General features: G+C 40.9%; 3 protein-coding genes across 3 annotated transcripts; 2 read left to right on the forward strand and 1 right to left on the reverse strand.

Annotated features, from left to right (window-relative positions):
• Positions 1–1,310: 1,310 nt before the first annotated feature.
• On the reverse strand, positions 1,311–10,821 carry chst3b (carbohydrate (chondroitin 6) sulfotransferase 3b). The gene is made up of 3 exons (XM_053882148.1): positions 10,170–10,821; positions 3,691–3,879; positions 1,311–3,398 (listed from the first exon to the last, which is right to left on the reverse strand). Exons 2-3 carry the CDS (start codon positions 3,768–3,770, stop codon positions 2,171–2,173), a joined length of 1,308 nt encoding a protein of 435 aa, XP_053738123.1. The 5' UTR covers positions 3,771–3,879; positions 10,170–10,821; the 3' UTR covers positions 1,311–2,170.
• Positions 10,822–13,695: 2,874 nt separating this feature from the next.
• gpx9 (glutathione peroxidase 9) lies at positions 13,696–15,333 on the forward strand. Its single transcript, XM_053847752.1, has 5 exons — positions 13,696–13,827; positions 13,895–13,988; positions 14,756–14,886; positions 14,953–15,083; positions 15,194–15,333. Exons 1-5 carry the CDS (start codon positions 13,696–13,698, stop codon positions 15,249–15,251), a joined length of 546 nt encoding a protein of 181 aa, XP_053703727.1. The 3' UTR covers positions 15,252–15,333.
• Positions 15,334–16,056: 723 nt separating this feature from the next.
• On the forward strand, positions 16,057–17,714 carry ndufb8 (NADH:ubiquinone oxidoreductase subunit B8). The gene is made up of 5 exons (XM_053847641.1): positions 16,057–16,175; positions 16,369–16,492; positions 16,607–16,706; positions 17,308–17,463; positions 17,569–17,714. The coding sequence occupies exons 1-5, from the start codon at positions 16,085–16,087 to the stop codon at positions 17,659–17,661; spliced, it is 564 nt and encodes a 187-aa protein (XP_053703616.1). The 5' UTR covers positions 16,057–16,084; the 3' UTR covers positions 17,662–17,714.
• Positions 17,715–18,196: the final 482 nt, after the last annotated feature.

Raw genomic sequence — 18,196 nt, forward strand, 5'->3', positions numbered from 1 at the left:
GGGTCAGTTTTATCAGCAGCCGGGGGACTTGTGTCAACAGACGGGGACGTGCCGACAAACACAATCCTGCAAAACCAGCTGCAGTCGGAATGCTTGCATACAGTAGAAGGGTAAACATCTGTTTTCTTTTCCTCCTCCTTACAGTCCTGAAGATGACTTCAAACGATTTTTACACAATTACAAGTGTGCGTGTACAGAGTCCAACGATCCGCCGCAGCGCATTCCCAGCAGGACTCACCACGAGGACACGCATTAGGAACTGTGCTTCTTCCAACATCTCACAAGAGCAACCCCTGGTCTTGTACAAAGCAATTCATTCCAGGATTATAACAACTTATCATGCTTCACCTGAGGTCTGCCCAGGCAGAAATAACTAAGAAAAGTTCTGAAAAGGGTTTGAATTGATTTAACATAGTGCAAAACCCCTTTGGGTTGACCATATTTGGATCTAACTCTGGGGTAAATGAGGCACGTTTGGGTTGGCAGGCAAATGGTGTGAAAAAACAAAGGGGGCGTTAACCATGTCCGTTTGAAAAGAAACACACCAAACTGATAAGTATTAAAATATTTACTTTACAGATTTGTTCTTTCATCATGTGAAGGCCACCTGCTCAAAGACACTGAATCCTGACACTTATAAGGCAAGTCTGATCGCAGCAGACATGAGGAGTTAGCGAGAATACCACTTTTACGAAACAGCAAAAACACTCAAAGGCAGGTCATACTACGTTTCCCTCTGTGCAAAACAAGGCAAGGTCTAAAACACAATGGCCATTTATTAAATATATATAGGAGTCAGAAGCGCAACCAATCACAGAGCCCATATAGACAGGCAACCACGTACAATCACACGTTCACGCCGAATAGATGTATGTTCATTCCAACCTTGGTGTATGATGACCATAAAAACATTCAAGAGGCAAAGAGAGAAGGAAGGGAGGCAGCGAAATGCCTGAAAAGTAAAGATGTGAATTACAAGGGGCAGGCAAACACATACAACAGAATAATTAATTTAGGCTTTGGTTGTTCACTGTAGCTGTTGCAGTGCATTATGGGAGTGGAAGTGCTTCTTACAGATCCAACATGGCCAGTGACTCATTTTCGAGCCTCCTGATGGAAGATGCCTGATGAGGTGGTCAGAGCAGCTAATTTACAGTTATGTACATCGGTAACTTCTACTTGAAGGTCATCCATATATATATATATATATATATATATATATATATATATATATATATATATATATATATATATATATATATATATATATATATATATATATATATATATATATATATTACAGAGCTTGTGAATCCGAAAACCATCATTTTTCGATCTGTCAAATATCTGTCAAAAAAGCAGCTCTATAGCTCTAGCCAATCCCTGAACAATTGTCAGACTATTGTCACAGTATTTACAGTGACTTAAATAATAAATACTGCTTACATATGTTTGACTATACTCAGCTGCAGTCTGTTAGCACTTACCTTGAGATTAAGTTGTTCTCCTTCTCCTTCTCAATGAAGGAGAATAACCAATCAGCAAGGGCCACAAAGAAGACAAAGCACACTGTGTATTTGATCCTCATTCTTGAATGTGGTCCTGTTGTGTGTATGTTAGTACACATCTTGAGAGTAGCAGTTCATGTGTGCCATGACAAACGGGGGAGGAAGTGCAGCTGCACACAGCTCCCGGTGGGGAATGTACTGATGTTCTGGATCAAGGTCACTGTAACAGCCTCATATCCTCAATGGCAGACCAGCTACCAGGGATTTGTCTTGACTTCCCAGCTTGAGAGTGTCTTGAGTGTTTTTAAGCAAACGGACATGTCAAAGTAAGTGATGACGACACCAGCAGTGGTGGTTAAGGATAAGAAAAAACAATCATTGATGAACAACTGAAGTCATAAATCCCGCACAAAAAATGATGTACCTTCAATATACACTACCCGAGAAGGTAGACATGGAATCAAGAACAGTATGACCTTTAATCTAAGAGAAATGTTGACCAGAGTAATAAATCCTTGATGATGATGCCAAACATAAGCAAATGAGCTCGAAAATAAAAACTATTTAAACGCTAGCATGCCTTCACAGCACACCGAGAGCACCATAAAACATTTAAGAAGCATCATCTAATAAATAAGAGTCATTGAGGAGTCCTTCCACAACTATGTGAAGTTGAACACTTTGTCTTCTATCAAGGTAACAGACTTGTCTTTGAGCATTTCCTCACTGTCTACAAACTTGTACCCGAAAAGTTTCAGAGTTGGACCACAGACATTTTGGACCACTTGTGCAATTTTGAAAGGTAAACTGAATCTCCATTTCTCTACTTGCTCTGAAGAGTTCTTCTGTGTGGAATAAGGTCCGCTGGTCTCATCTGAGTTCTTGGTGTTCTTCTGGATCCAGGATTTGACCTGCGGCGTGAAGGGAATTCCGGCAAACGTGTACATCTCAGTGGCTTTTCTCATGGGAAACCGGGCAATGTCTTCATAGCGCACCAGCATGTAGCGCCGGCGCAGCCACTGAGGCTGCCTGAGGCCCACCATTGCGGACATTCTAATGCTGTCACAGTTCCCCTTCAGCTTTCTCACCTCGTCATCATCGAGGGGAACATTGCCGTCCTTTGCCCACTGCATCCAGTTCTTATATCTGGCTACAAACGCCACCATGCGTGAGGCTAAAACAGCCCGAGGATCTCTGACCAGGTGGATGAATTTCACATCAAGACTTGGGTCCTCAACTAGTGGACGGAGGGTTTCCAGCTGGCGAACCCTCACAGACTTGATCGTCTGGTGCTCCTTCCGAAGGCATAACGATGATGCAAGGGTCAGATTCAGGGGTCCACAACGTCTATTTTTACAGCGAAATGGCTCATATAATCCCTTGATAACCGGACTACAGACTGCATCTTCACACAGAGAGTGACTGGAATCCCTGCGGAACAGCGCAGTCGTGATGTGATCCACCGGCCGTGGCTTGATGAAACTCTCCAATAGTGAGAAATCACAGTGGAAGAGCTGCTGAAGAACATCACGGTACGCTTTGCCAGCCGCTGTTGCATTGGTTCCACCAGTTTCTAGCGTCAGCATCTTCTCCACGTGCCACAAAGGCTCAAAAAGGTAAAACATATTGTCCCCTTGCTGGTTGAAAAACTCGCCCACAAAGGAGGAGCCAGTCCTTGTGGTGGCTAAGAGGAGGATGTGTTTCCGGCCAGCTGTCAATGCCTTCTGTGGCTCGCTGTAGTTTTCAAGACGCCGCGTCATGAGGGTTAAGGCAGTCTGCATTTTGTTGAGTGTAGTAGCTGGAACATTGTGTCTGCGTAGAATTTGTGAAAAACCTCCAGGCTGTAATGGTGTCTGAGGGGTCTGCTTCAGGGACAACTTATCCGATACCCTAAAAACACGAGAAGAATCAGCATCAAAATTTGCATTGAAGTTGGATGCATTACTCACTTTCCATTGGAAATTTCATTTTTATCTGTATATATATATATTTTCTTTTTTTTTTTCTGATCCGGTCAAATATCTGGAGAAAGCAACTCTGCAGCTCTAGCCAATCCCCTAATAATTGTCAGACTAAAGTCACAGTATTTACAGTCACTTAAATCATAAATACTGCATGTTTTTATTGTTTACATATTTGTTGAATGTTTGACTACACTGAGCTGCACTCTGTTAGCACTTACCTTGAGATTAAGTTGTTCTCCTTCTCAATGATAACAAGGGCCACAAAGAAGACAAAGCATACTGTGTATTTGATCCTCATTCTTGAATGTGGTCTTGCCTGGGGTTTTCCTTTCCAGACTTCCTCTCAGTTCTGCCAATCGGCTGGTCGTCAGTTAGTTAACTCCATAGATGCTGCGCAACTTTTCACCCTAAAAGCAGAGACACAAATCAACCTCTGAGAGACGCATTTCAGGCAACCGAGCACAAATGATATGACTGTTCTTAGTTAAAGTTGTTGCAACACTTGCAAGCCTGAAGAAGATACGGAAGTTATTATGTGAAGTCACAAATGAAACCACATTGACACTTGACTCAGAAGTTGTTGTTTCCTGTGTGAGTAGGCTGCTCTGGCTCAGTGTTTCATACTGTCAGATAACAAAGACGGGCTGAACAATTATTCAACATGAAATGACTATTCTTTGCCACTTCTTACCCAAACATGAATCACTTATTGTATTCAGGCCAATCCAATTCAATTCAATCCAACTGCTGTATCCAATGAACATCAAGTTAAACAGTTGAACACAATAGAGTGTGGTAGATTCACTGCCCACTAAGGAAGGTTTGCTGGCGACCCAGCAGTCCAAAGCACCAGCTGTTTCTCCGTGTCACTAGAAGCCTTTAAGAGAACGGCATGTCGGTGACACAGCGGACCATCTGTTGGAGCACTCATGGCTCATACTTTCGTCACCCAAGTCTTTGTTCTCGATGATTCACTCAGAGTCACAGAGAATTTGCGCGTGAGCACTCTGCTTCTTGCAGTTTGTGGATTTCAGGGGCAGGGATTTAATCATTGACGTTAATCCTGGATTCATTTACAAGTCATAAAAGTAACAAACAAACAGCACGATGTCAGGCTCCAACCTTGCGTCCCAAAGCTTTGAGATAGCATCTGTGGTGATCTCCACCCTGTCATGTTGATGTCTCATCTTCCTCAAACTAAACTAATGTGACATCAAAGAGCAGGCGGTTTCAACAGTCACTTCTCTTTTTGGATGCAGCCTAAATGTCCCCAAACAATGAAAATAAGCATCTAATCTAATCTGAGTCTCAGGATATGTTTACAGCTAGTGGGGCATAAACTGTAAAACATGAGAAAATGGACGCCCCGTTTGCACAAAATCTGAATCAATTTTTCCCATTACAACGAATGGAAAAAGAAACAATGCGTTCCAAGCCTTAAAATAGGCTTTTGTAGGAGTGAATGTAGAGTGTCTGCTGCAGGTGCGCTGTTCCTCTATGTGTGTGGCCGCTGCATGTGGGAGGGGTTGCCGAGTGAGTGACGTCTCTCCAGAAGTGAAGAGGTGCCCGGTGCGTGTCCAGCTCTGAATGTGCGCTTCTGTGCAGTTTGGCTGTGACAAAGTCATAAACCAAGTAACGCTCTGTCCCAGACTCGCCTCATCCCTGTCCCAGCTCCAGCCCACAACAGGACATCAAACCCTGGAGTGCAAGTGGTGGTGTGGAGAGCGAGCACCTCCCCTGTGACATTCTACCACGGTCCAGAGCGGAGACAGGAAAGGTTTTACACCTCAATATGAAGAAAAAACAGCCAGTAAATGTAGCTAACGGGACACATCTGCATACAGAGGCCACGTTATACACAACAAAGCGCGTTGTGGGTCGCACATAATGTTTTTTCTGGCTTTTTTCAGGGGGCGTTCGAGTTCTGGATTTTCCTTCGAAATCAGAAGCAAAAAAATCTCGAAATTTTTGTTCGAACTCCGATTTGTTCGAAGTCAGGGACGTTCGAAAACCAAGGTACCACTGTATTTTTTTTTTTTTTTGGCATAAAGCGATCTTTCAGAACTGCTTGGGGTTGGGGGGCAGGGTCACATAAGCGGTTGCCGAATGCAAGAGCGTAATACATACATTACACTCTTATAAATATAAAAAAAAATATATATATATATATATTTTATATAGTATAATATATAAAATTATGTATAATTGAAAATGGTCCTGATCAGCAATGCTGAGGTTGAGCATGTATTATGTGTTAACAGGATCAAGATCACAGCCCACACACTTCAGCATTGACCAGCTCGACAGGCTCATCAGGTTGATCTAAGCTAAAATCCCCATTGCTGGATTTGACTTTGCAGCTGCCAGAGAAATACACCTCCTCCAGACCCCTAGGTGTTTCTGCTAATCTTTGTGAAGCTGTTTTTTTTTTTTTATTTCGTTATTTAAAATGCAAGTTGTTATCTCAGTCGATGACATGCATCCTGGTGTGGGATGCGGTTTGGTGTTTAAAAATCCTGGCTAAAAGCCTCTACATGAAGAGCTTTTTAACAGATCACTGTATCTGTAAACATCCAAACTACACAAAACAGAAGTGTGACCTGTGTGTGACCAGTCCAATTTGTTCAGATGAAGACTGGTCCCCAGTTTCCGTCTCACACATCTGGCTGTTCCTTTCTCACATCCTGTTGCAACCATGGACACAGGGCAGTTTTGAGCAGAGGCCATACAAATGCACTTAGTCTAAACTCGGCCGATAGTTGGACTGTGAAATTCCTTGCGAGGACATGGGACGGGTAAACGTCCAAATGGAGCAGTGTTGTCATGAAACCACGCAAAATAAGAAGGTGAACCACATGTGTCCTGGGAGGAAACATCAGCTCCGTTTTGCACCACCCTGCTGCATGCCATAACCTCAAAGGTCTCTTTACACAGGAGTGACTCAAAACCCCCCACAGGCTGAGACGGCAGAACATAAACTCGCAAGTCATTTACACGTCACGGTGTGAGTTGCTAAGCCCTGGATGATGCAAATAAGGGAGAACTGGCAACTGCACTAAATACAGAATCTTTCTGACTAAAAAAAAAAAACATTATTGAAATGAATTATTCTTTTCCGTGTTGGAAGAATTACCTACAGTATTAGCAACCTATAAAACATCAACAAACTCCATTCAGTAACACCACCACCACATGTATATACATACACATATATAAATAGCTGTAGACTAGTGGATGCGTCTGTCAGCACCTGCGTGTGATTTCATGTGCGAAAAGATCATCAGGACGTTAAAGACATCTTCCAGCCTGAACTCTGTAGTTTCTTTCAACTGCTTCATCTTCAACCTCAACAATCCAAAGGGGGAGAGACCGGCCTGAGTTACTTCCCATTTAAGGATTGTGCAGTGGAACTGGTTAATCCCTCCAGGGTCCTGCCCATGATTTTTCCCAGCATAGGGTAGGGGGTTAAAATCCCAGGGTCGGGGTCCCCAGCTTTCATTGTACTTGCCCATTGTTAATCAAAATGTAGTCTTTTCAAGGACCACCGGAGTGAATGTAAAACTTGCTAGCTTTTGTGAATAAAACAAAATGGACAGCGGCCCACAAATAAGTTCGCAAAATTGGATAACACAGAGACGACCAATAGTGCACACAGTAAATGGCTAGTAGAAACATTCGCATTTTAACATCAACACTTTGACTGTCCTTAGTTCTCACCAGAGTGTGAAAGCAACTCCTCTGTTCCCTCTGGGACGGGCACCTGTTTCTTTTGGTTTTCTCTTTCTAAACTCAGTCATGCAAACTTTCATGTCAGCCACGATGAAACTGAATGACAGCAGCCTTTCTGCCCAACTGTCATAATGGAGCTCGGAGGTAAGGTAGTTAGCTATGGATCCTCTGAGACCGACCCATCCTCACTCCCATGGCATAATACTGTATATTGACTTTGGGAAAGTGGACTTTTGAGCCCATTAGCTGACGCTGAAGGCAGCCTTCAGCATTGCATGTTGGCACATTTCCACCAGTAGCATAGTTTCAACTGTAGCGCGATTTTTCAAAAGGTATGAATTGTTTTCAGCATGTCAATTTCCAGGAGTGGAGCAATTCTTCATTTCTCGTGGAGCTGCACGTGGCAACTCTTCAAGCTGAAGTGGAGAGGAACGTACAGACAGGAAATCTGCTTGTGAGAAGTGATGTGAATCCAGGAAAATTTCAGAATAAAACACTAGGTGTAGACATTACTCTCACTTCACTGTGACAGCAAAAGGAAAATCCCATGATCAGCTGCTGAGCTCCAAGCTGTACGAAACCTGACAGCAAAGCATCTGGGCATTTGAGTGTGGATGACTGAAGTTCATGATTGTAGTTTTAATTGTACATTTACGAAAAGAAAGGAAAGAAAGAGCAGACGTGTGTCTGTCCGACGTGACTGCAGACGTTTGTCTGATCAGCCGATTTAAGACTCGACCAAGTGTAGAACTGCCATGACACTCAGCACTCAGAAATGGAAAACTATGCTGCAGTATGTTGTGGCACGCTGCTAGAAATCCTTATTCAGCTATTGACAACTGTTCAATATCAAAATCACAGAAAATACCGTGAAACAAGGATGTCGAAGTCCTGCTTAGTGCTGTGTTAATGGTGCCGAAAAAGCAACCACTCATTCACACCTCAAAAGCAGTAAGGCTGCTAGCATGAAAGCTACCATCAAAATAAACATACAAGATGATTTAATCTCAACTTTGACATCAATCTATAAATGTTTCTTCTCTCAACAGAAAACAATGATAGCTCAAAATGTGACAAAGGCAGCAACTGTTAGCTCTTGATGCCAAATAACCAGGCAAGCAATGAAGTATGAATTGAAAAAATGTGAATATTTAAATAATACAATCAGTGTATTTGAAAAACATTGGCATTGTCATGCTAAATGATGAAGTGTCACATGTTTTTATTTGAAATGTAGCAGATTTGAGCTGTCTGATGTTTCCATTGTCAACTGGGATTTGCTCCGACAACCATTTCTATCCAGTACAGGATAATAGTCAATTAAATTTGTAAATTTATGCTTTAGTGCATTTTGATCCACATAAATAAAAAAAAATACATAATGATGGTGTGTGTTCCTGTTCTTTCTGATGAATTACATCTATGCCAATTATCTCAGCTTATTACATCTGCTGTGTTAGGAAACACACACCGGGATGTGACAGTGTTGAATATTCACAAACCATTGATGCGTACGACACGTTTGATCATCTGCTCATAACAAAACTGCCACGCCACCGTTTATCATCCTGTTACAAACTCCTTTAATAGCTGCCTCTTATATAATGTAAATCTTATTCAACAGCAGCCTGCGACTGAAGCACTGTCAAACACCTAATGAATTACTCTTTAATGCCTATAATGGATATTCTAAATCTCTGATTTGGTCCTAAGTAAAACAATGAATAAATTAACATGAGCAGTGGATTTGGCTTTTTTTGTTTGTTTGTTTGTTTGCTTGTTTTTTGTCTTGTTTTTGGTCTTTATTTGTTGTTTATATGCGAACAAAAAAAAACTTTTCAACACCCCCCTCTTTGTTGTATCCAGACTATTACAATGTTCACTTTAGTGACAATTTTTACCAGAAACATACTATAAAACAAGACGGTGCTGTTGTTGGAGTGACTATTAAGGGAAATACACAAAATAGAATTGTAACAAAAATAAATAAAGAAATACATGCAATACCAGAATCAAAAATTTAAAGTGAGAGTGAGTGGTTGTCTGTCTACATGTGCTCTGCAATGGACTGAAAATGGACTGGAAACCTGTCCAGGGAGTCCCGCTCTGTGCCCCATGTACAATGAAATGAAAATGCGTTTATACAGACAAATTGTAATTTGTTATAAGAATTTATTTTCAAATTATACAGTCCACTTTCTGCTAAAGATATTCCATCTCTGGCAATATTCCACCCTCAGCGTCACTCTGCATCAGCAAAGATTGTGCAACCTCAGTAGCAAGATGTCCTTGTGGCAGAAGCCCAGCGACTATCTTCTGATCCAGAAAGACGATGACATGCTAAATGTCTTCTGTGAGACATGTTGAAAGATTATGTAAGTGTATGAAACACTGTTGCGCAGGTTGTTTGTCATCTTCTGTCTTGAACTTTCAATCTGAAGAGTTTTCACTGCAATTATTGTTGCCTCTTCTTTGGAGAGAATTGCCTTTACAACACAACGAATGAATGCCAGATGTCAATGCTGTGAATGTTTTCAACAGTTACACTGATGAAGTAATAAGAACCATTTATTACATAGTGTTATTAGTAATCCACTAAGTGCAACAGTGCCATTAAGATATCTCATAAATCGCCTTTGTAAAAGAGGCATGAAAGACTTTACGGACACTATACGTGTTCTACTGCTCATGCACCTGTTTTTTGTTTTTGTTTTTTTTTACTTTTTTGCGCAATGTCTATTCGAATCTCGACGAGAGTCAGCTGAAAGCAGATGACTCCAATTAAACAACTTGCGCTCATAAGTTAATAGGACTCTACTGACAGTCATGCCTTTTCGATTAAAACCGAAAATTAAATTACTATCATCTGATTTTAATTGTTGTGTTCAAATGTCCTTATATTTTACACATGCGTATTTCAGGAATTATACAGATAGCAAATATTGTACTGTATGTATTTACAACTCACCATATTGACTTGTTGTTGTCCGGTGTCTCTTCGTCAAGTTTCATCATCGTCTCCTCCAAAAGTTCGTCCCTGTCCACTATAATTCCATGGTTCTTTTCCAACACGCGTGAAACTGTGAGGCAGCAAACTACTTAATCCAGTGGCGCGGAGTGCGCAAGTTGCCGGAGCGTGAAGACAGTGCAAGTGGACCAGACGGAATCGCGTTGCGCTGCTCTGTGGACGGGAGTGTTCCATGAACGCTCGTGGAACTTCACCCCCCGCTTCCGATCTTCTGCCCCCTGACCGGACTCTAGTTTTAGGCTTGCTCCGCAAGACAAAGAAAACAATCTGACCGTGCTGATTTGGTTATACATGCGCGCAAAACAGTTTCTTACTGTGGTTATTAATAAAATGTGTCTCTTGAATACTGTGGCACGAACGTGAAGGTAGCAACACCGCCATCTAGTGGATGTACCTCAACTCTTACAACAGTGCTGATGAAATCGAATTGACAAAAATATCACTCTAAAAAATATGCACCTGAGAACATGTTAAACGTCACACTGAAAAGGATAACCTGTTGGGGACAATGAGAAAAATGAAACATTAGGCTAAAAATAAATTTGACTAAATAGATCTATTTAGAGTGATGCACAAATTTTGACACCATCGATAGTCACACTAATAAAAACATGATAAGCAGGTGCTGCTTCTTATAAGTCCACCAACACGTACAGCTATGATGGTTGCTCCAGAACAACGACAAGAAAGCACAGCACAATGAGGCCAAGTTCCAGTGGCAGCAAAATGTATGGAATGCCAGGAGTCAACAAGAATTGCATGTATACACTTGTTTATATTTCCCCTTTGCTTTCAGATGATGTCGCTATTTCCAACCCCCTTTTCATTATTTTGTCATGGCACCCCTCGCATTCCACAATAAAGCATTTGTGCAGGGTTTTTTTTACATTAAAAATGTGTATTTATTATATTGTAAAGATCAATCATTAGCCAATCATTGATCTTTACAATTTAATAAAACTAAAACTAAAAACTTTCAACAGTTACAACCACGTAAGAACAATGGAGGCGGAGCCTAAATCTTTTGTTTCAGGGAGACAGTCACCCACAAGAGGTCGACGTTTGAGACAAATTACATCAAAGTAAATCATACTAAAATTATTAATTTTATTCAAATAAGAAGGGGTTCCTGTACATTATTATACCCATGAAAAAAAGCAAAAGCAAATAGTCTATATACACTGTATTTATAGTGACATCCAAAGATGCTTGTTTGGGTCAGAGTTGTTCCATAAATTGTGCTGTTTCCTCATAAGTGTGCACTTTCATGGTAAGGCAGCACCGTTCACACCGGTCCAGCACAAAACACAAAAGGGATTCTGCAAAAAACATCAAATTCAACCAGCTCTGAGGCTGTCTTGTGTTTCACAGCAAGCATTGGAACCAGCCTGCAAAAAGACCGGAAAAAGTAAGGCAGAGAACGCACCTGAAGATCCACTGAACCTCCTGTGTGGTCCAGCTGACCCAGATCCCTGCAGTTCTTGGCCAGCACCTTCTCTATATATAGAGGTGCCAAACTTTCCCAGGAGCAGATGGTGTCATCATGAGCTGGTGGCAGATGATGAGGTCCAGTGACTGAAGACCCCCTGCCTTGACGCTTGTCCAGGAACAACCTGTCTGCACTCACACACTGTTGGAGCTTCGTCCAGTCAAGGGACAGGGCTGGGCTCAGGGGGAGTAATGGGCAGCTGGACGATCTCAGTAGGACACAACTACACAACTGGCCTCATCTCCCTGTTCAGCCAGAGAGCTTCAGCCCATGACTTGGGCTGAAAAAAGTGTAATAAATGAGCACCATTTGTTCATAAACATGATATGTAGAAGGGCCAGTATAGAATGAGAATATCTTGATTTACAAAGCACTTTTAAGACATTCAAAGTGACTTTGATACAATGTCAAAGATAAAAAAACAAGGCAATCAATTTAAAAACATAGACATGTTTCAGAGGACATGGGGAAGTTTCATCACACTACTGCCCGTTTCTGGAGCCAGATCTGGCACCGAGTGTAGTGTAACTGTGCTGGTAGAAAGACCACCGATCGTGTCCCAGACTGGGCGGCCACTTGGCGGGAAACAGCATGAACGATAGAAGTAGACAGAGGAAAGAATAAATATAACACAAAAGTGTCTGAAACACAATTTACATGAAAGACAGTGTGAAAGGAGTGATGGGATGAGGAAAAATAAATAATTAAAAATGTAAACAGACTTCATATAAAATGCATTGTTAAAAAGGTAGGTCTTTAGTTTACTTTAAAAACATCCACACTCTACTTGGGCCCAAATAACTGTAATAGGATTGTATGTACATTTGTGTTTTTACACTGGAAACAATCAAGAGACTGACACTTGAAGACCACAGCGTCCAAGAGGGCTGAAATGGTACGCGCAAATAAGACAAGCAGCCAGAAAAAAGACCAGTATGAGATTTATAAAGTGATAAATGGGTCTTCAAATCAATTCTGAAACACTTGTGGCAACGTATGGTCTATCTTTCTGGTCCTTGTTAGCATTCGGCGGCAGAGCTCTGTAGGAGCTACAGATAAAGCATGTCCTTCCTGAATTGGAAAACCAAAACAAGGAGAGTGGCAGTAGTCTATTCTAGAAGTGATATAATGATGAATATCTCTCTCCACAATGCCTCAAGAGAGAAAGGACTTAAACAGTCTGGAGATGTTCTTAGATGGAAGAAGGTTCTGGATTTTGTTTTGGCAAAGTTTCATTATTAAAAAAAGAACTAAAACCATTATACAACTGACTGTGACTGTGTCTCTCGTACTGTTAAAAAGACCCTCTAATGGGTCAAGGTCATCAACAGATGCAGTTACACAGAGCCTGGTGTGGTCAGCATCCTTGGGAAAGTTACTGTAACTCCTGATGACATCAACAAGTGGAAGCATGGAAATGTTAAAATTGATCCCAGGCTTCCTCACATTCCAGTTTGCAGGAGTAAGATCAGAAATCAGCCGTTGAAATATATTTCCGCCGCAGGTAAGAAAACATCTAAAGAAATTATGAGAGGCCAAAAAGATTACAAAACGAACATCAGCTCACTTCTGAGTCTCATTGCGACCCGGAAGGGGCAGTGATTTTTACGATCTTAAAAGATGTCTGAGGATTCATAACAACATAAGTCTTGGCAACAAGGTCCAGCATCAAGACTGATGTTCTGTCGACTGGTTCCCTCCAATGCTGGTCATGGCAGTAGCGTAACATAGCAGAGAACACACAGGCGAGTGGTTCCGGATCTCATGTGGTGTTGCTTTTCATGACTCTGGGACAGGTGACAACAAGCATGGCCGTGTTGCCAACTATAAAATACAAGACTGCACCACTGCCTCTGCCCACTCAGAATAATGGAGCCGCTCGAGCTGAACAATCACTGACTCATCAGTTGTGCCTGCGTTGAATGACACGAGCCCACAAAAGCTCAACAATCGCCAAAAACAAGCGAAGCCACAAACATGGCGAGAAACTCTCTTTACGACTTCTCTGCAGAGACTTTAGATGGAGAGACAGTTTCACTCAGTAAGTTTAGGGGCAAAGTAGTTTTGATTGTGAATGTCGCCACTTTCTGAGGGTCGACCATCGAGGAGGTAAGACGCTGGAGCTCTGATAAAGGTTTTCATAGTTTTGTCAAATGTTAAATCTTTTGTTTTTTAGTACCACCGACTGAATGCACTGATGGAAATGTTCGGTGACCGCAACTTCACTGTCCTGGGCTTCTCCTGCAACCAATTTGGACTCCAGGCTCCCGGTCAGTATGACTTCATCTGGAATTGAATGATAATGTTTTGGTATTTTTTAAACCAAATAAGCTCAATAAACAGAACTAATTATTGGCAGTTTGCGTATTGCAATTGACTGGTTGCTTTTGTCTATTAAAGTAAATCAACTCACATTGAAATATTGTTGCACAGGTCACATTTTATTAACTAGAAAGGCACTGGGGCAGTGCAGACCTCCGGCAATGACTCCTGTCATATTTTACCCAATTATATTTCCCGACATTAATTTTACCTATATAATTTTGTATAAAATATAGAATGAACGCAGTCAGACAGGCAGTGGCAATAGCATTACAAAGCTCACTGGATGCGAGGAAGATGCACGTTAAAAATGTTTCTTTTTTGTTCATTTATTGTCTTTACGAACCTACGATTACACATTTGACCAAATTTTCTCGAAATGTCACCTTGTGTTTTTAGCTTGCTTTTAACATGTATGTCACCTAAATTGAAGCAGAAACTCCTTTTCAAAAACACTGGTAAAAAGGGGAAAAATAGATGACGGTGTAATTGTATTTTTTACATTTAAGTGTCCAACTCATTCTTCCTGATAAAGAAGCCAGAGTGATGCTGAAGTAAATAGTAGTGGGATTGCTTTTGCTTAAGCAATTGAATGGAGAAAAAGTTACAAAACAGCCCAACAAGTGAGGTTTCATAGTCAAGTTTTAAATACAGCTTTGTTTGTCGTCAGCCTTTTTCCTGTTTATTTACTTGTTTACTTATTTATTTTATCCAGAGGACAATCAGGAAACCCTGAATATCCTGAAGTACGTGAGACCTGGGAGTGGATTTGTGCCAAAGTTTCCTGTCTTTGGTAAAGTGGAAGTGAACGGATTGAACGAAGACCCACTTTTCACCTACCTGAAGGTATGACGTAAGGTTTTTCCACATGTTGCAGATCAATAACATTTTGAACCACGGTTTACTTAACAGGACGTGTTGCCATTTGTGAACCCAGTTATCGGAGAAACGAAGAAATTGTATTGGTCACCCATCCAAGTCAACGATATACGATGGAATTTTGAGAAATTTCTTATCGCTGGAGATGGCAGTCCATTCCGACGGTAAATTAGAAGAGTGCAGTTCACAGTTTATGCACATCTATTTCTTAAAATCCCTGAGTGTAGCCAGGTTTTATTTTCAGGATCTGACAAGTTTCTTCTCTTTTCTGCAGGTATGATCTTCACTGTCCTATAGAGAAAGTTGAGGAGGACATAGCAGGACTTATTTAGCGAATCTCTTCAGTTCACCTCCAGTGGGACAGTGACGACCCCTCAGTAAATGCATTCAAGCCGCTGAGCTGGGTCTGATGGGAAGAGAAGAAGAACTCAGAACTTCTGTGCATTCGTTCTGAGAACATTTCCCTTTCTCTGCTGGAGTGTTTTTCTACGAGATTCATTTTAAAATTTATGGATTAATAAATAATTCTGCTGCTGATATTTGGTGGTTTCATTGTACAAACAAATGTGACCAGAAACATGCTAGTGATTTATCAATTGAATTGTTTTTTGGTTTACATGTATATTTTGTTATATTTTATTGAATGTGATATGGTTTTATTAACACGCCTTACCACCCACAAAAAACAAATTTAATTTTCTAAAGTTTTTAGAAAAGAAAAGACGAAACGTCATTGAGTCGTTTTCAATTTTTAAGCAGATAAATACCGGAATAACTGAGTAAATGTATTTTATTTCACTACGCATAGACATCAACATTTTAAGTTTTAAAAATGAATCACTAAAAGATTAGTCATACTGAGAGTAAATATATTATTATCTATAACGGTTTATGTTAAGTGGATAAGTAATATTAATAAAACAAAATAATAAAAAACACTTTATTATCATTTATAATTATCAATATGATAACCATACACACAAGATATATCACATGTCTTACAATTATGAATGTTTTGCTGTTTGAAATGTTGAGTTGTAGGATTTAGGATCAAATTGTATTCATAAATGTGCTTTTTAAATAGTTCAGTGTCCCGGTGGATGGCTCGTACTCTCACTTGACGCATGCGTACTTCGTGCCCCGTCTTACTGCTTGGCAAGTAAACATGGCCGGTGTTGGCTTCAGAAGACTGGCTGAAGCTCTTGTCAGGGGCCGAAGGACTGGCGTACCAGCCCTATTGTCCTCATCGAGAGCAGGTTAGTCGTTCGGCAATATAGTCTCGTGCTGCACAACACATTTATAAGTCTGTGCGTGCTTGTTTCTAAGCTCTAGAAGTCTATATCGACGTAACCTTGACATGCTAACATTAGCCGTAGCTAGTGTTGCGGTTGTTGTGAATGGAAGCGGACGTCATTTCATCTCTTTGCCTGTTTCTTTACTGATTTTCAGCATCTGGCGGTAGTGGCGATGTGCTTGGCCCGTTTCCCAAGACTTCGGAGGAGAGAGCTGCCGCAGCCAAGAAGTACAACATGAGAGTTGAGGACTACAAGCCCTATCCCGACAATGGAGAAGGGTAAGATTCGGGTTGGACCGTTGACGCCACCTGATGTTTGTGTCATGCGTTCGCCCAAAGCGTGGTACCATCAAATCAATTCTAAAAAGGTTACAATTTTTTCTTGATTTGCAGCTACGGAGATTATCCAATGCTTCCAAATCGATCGCAACACGAGCGGGACCCTTGGTACCAATGGGACCACCCTGATCTGAGGAGGAACTGGGGAGAGCCGGTAAGATTAAAAGCAACCTTACCTTTACCACGAGTTTGAAGTGATCCATCCTCTTTTTGTGTGCATTTTCTATGTCCCGTTTTTGCTTGCATGGATTTTATCTAGGCTTTCTGATCTTCACCAATGATCAAAAATAAGGCTGCATAAGAAAAGTGTCAAGAAATCTGGTTTTAAGGATTAACACAGCATCTTGGTTTAACCAATCAACGGAATTGTCACTTTAATAGTTGAATGATGATGAAGTGCTGCTTCCATAGTTGAGTGTTATATTCATCATTTACTTCCTCAGAATTATTCTCTGTGGCAGATACGCAGATTTTGCAAGTAGGATTTAATGAATCAAACTATTTCGGTTACTTGGATTATGTGTTCCAATCACCATCCAAGAACATGCAGAGATTTATTTGTGACTGTCAATTTTACCTGTGTTGGTGAGCTGTTATGTCGACACAATACCTGGGCTCTCCGGTCCTCAAAGTTCCGGGGTGGTGCAGATTTTTTGTTTCAACTGATCAAGCACCCATAGACCTAAATCTAATAACATAAGCTTTTGTTCATTCTTCGTCTGCCTCCATCAAGTTTTATTCCTCTTCTATTCTAGATGCACTTTGATTTCGACATGTACATCAGGAACCGTGTGGACACGTCCCCCACCCCGATTGACTGGAAAAGCATGAGAAACCAATTTCTTGGTTTTATGGGCTTCATGCTTTTAATGTTCTGCCTTGGTGAGGCGTTTCCATCCTATCAGCCCGTGGTAAGTAGCAGTTGGCCATCAAGCAAAAATCATTTTTGCCTTCGTTTTGCCACCATTATTTCATCGTACAATAATTAATTCTGGTCTGATCTATTCACATTCCAGGCACCAAAACAGTATCCCTACAACAACCTTTACTTGGAAAGAGGAGGAGATCCTGATAAAGAGCCAGAGGAAGTGAAGAATTATGAAATCTAGATGATTCTGGTTGTGTATGTGTACATATTTCTGTCTAATAAAGACCTATGTTGAAATTGTTGTGCGTGTTGCTTGAGAAAAGATTTCGCATTTCAGCTGTGACCACGTTTAAACACAAAATGTGAGTTGGATTGTAGCTGTCGTTTAAAGGTGATATATTTGTTGTGATTATGGTCAAGCAAAAGTTGACAACATTTCTGTATCAAGTATTTTATGGCTAATTTGATATAGGAAAAATGTGATTATATATTATATATATAGAAAGATAGATGGATATATTCCCTGTAAATTTGCCTTCACATGTTGGATTTGAAGTACAATGTACTACTGATAACCAACTGACGGAATCCAGTGAGGTACGTCCTCAAATATTTCTCTACACTCCACACACTTTTCTTGACAGTGATTGTTGTGCCATCGTCCACGAGGATGAGCACTATATTTGCTTGCAAATACAAATGCAATTTTCTGCAGATTTATCAAACATTGTCAAGGGCTTGACGGATGTTTCCATACTAAGCATCTTGGTACGTCT

The sequence above is a fragment of the Synchiropus splendidus genome, chromosome 1, assembly GCF_027744825.2.
Source record: "Synchiropus splendidus isolate RoL2022-P1 chromosome 1, RoL_Sspl_1.0, whole genome shotgun sequence".
NCBI classification, from domain to species: Eukaryota; Metazoa; Chordata; class Actinopteri; order Syngnathiformes; family Callionymidae; genus Synchiropus; species Synchiropus splendidus.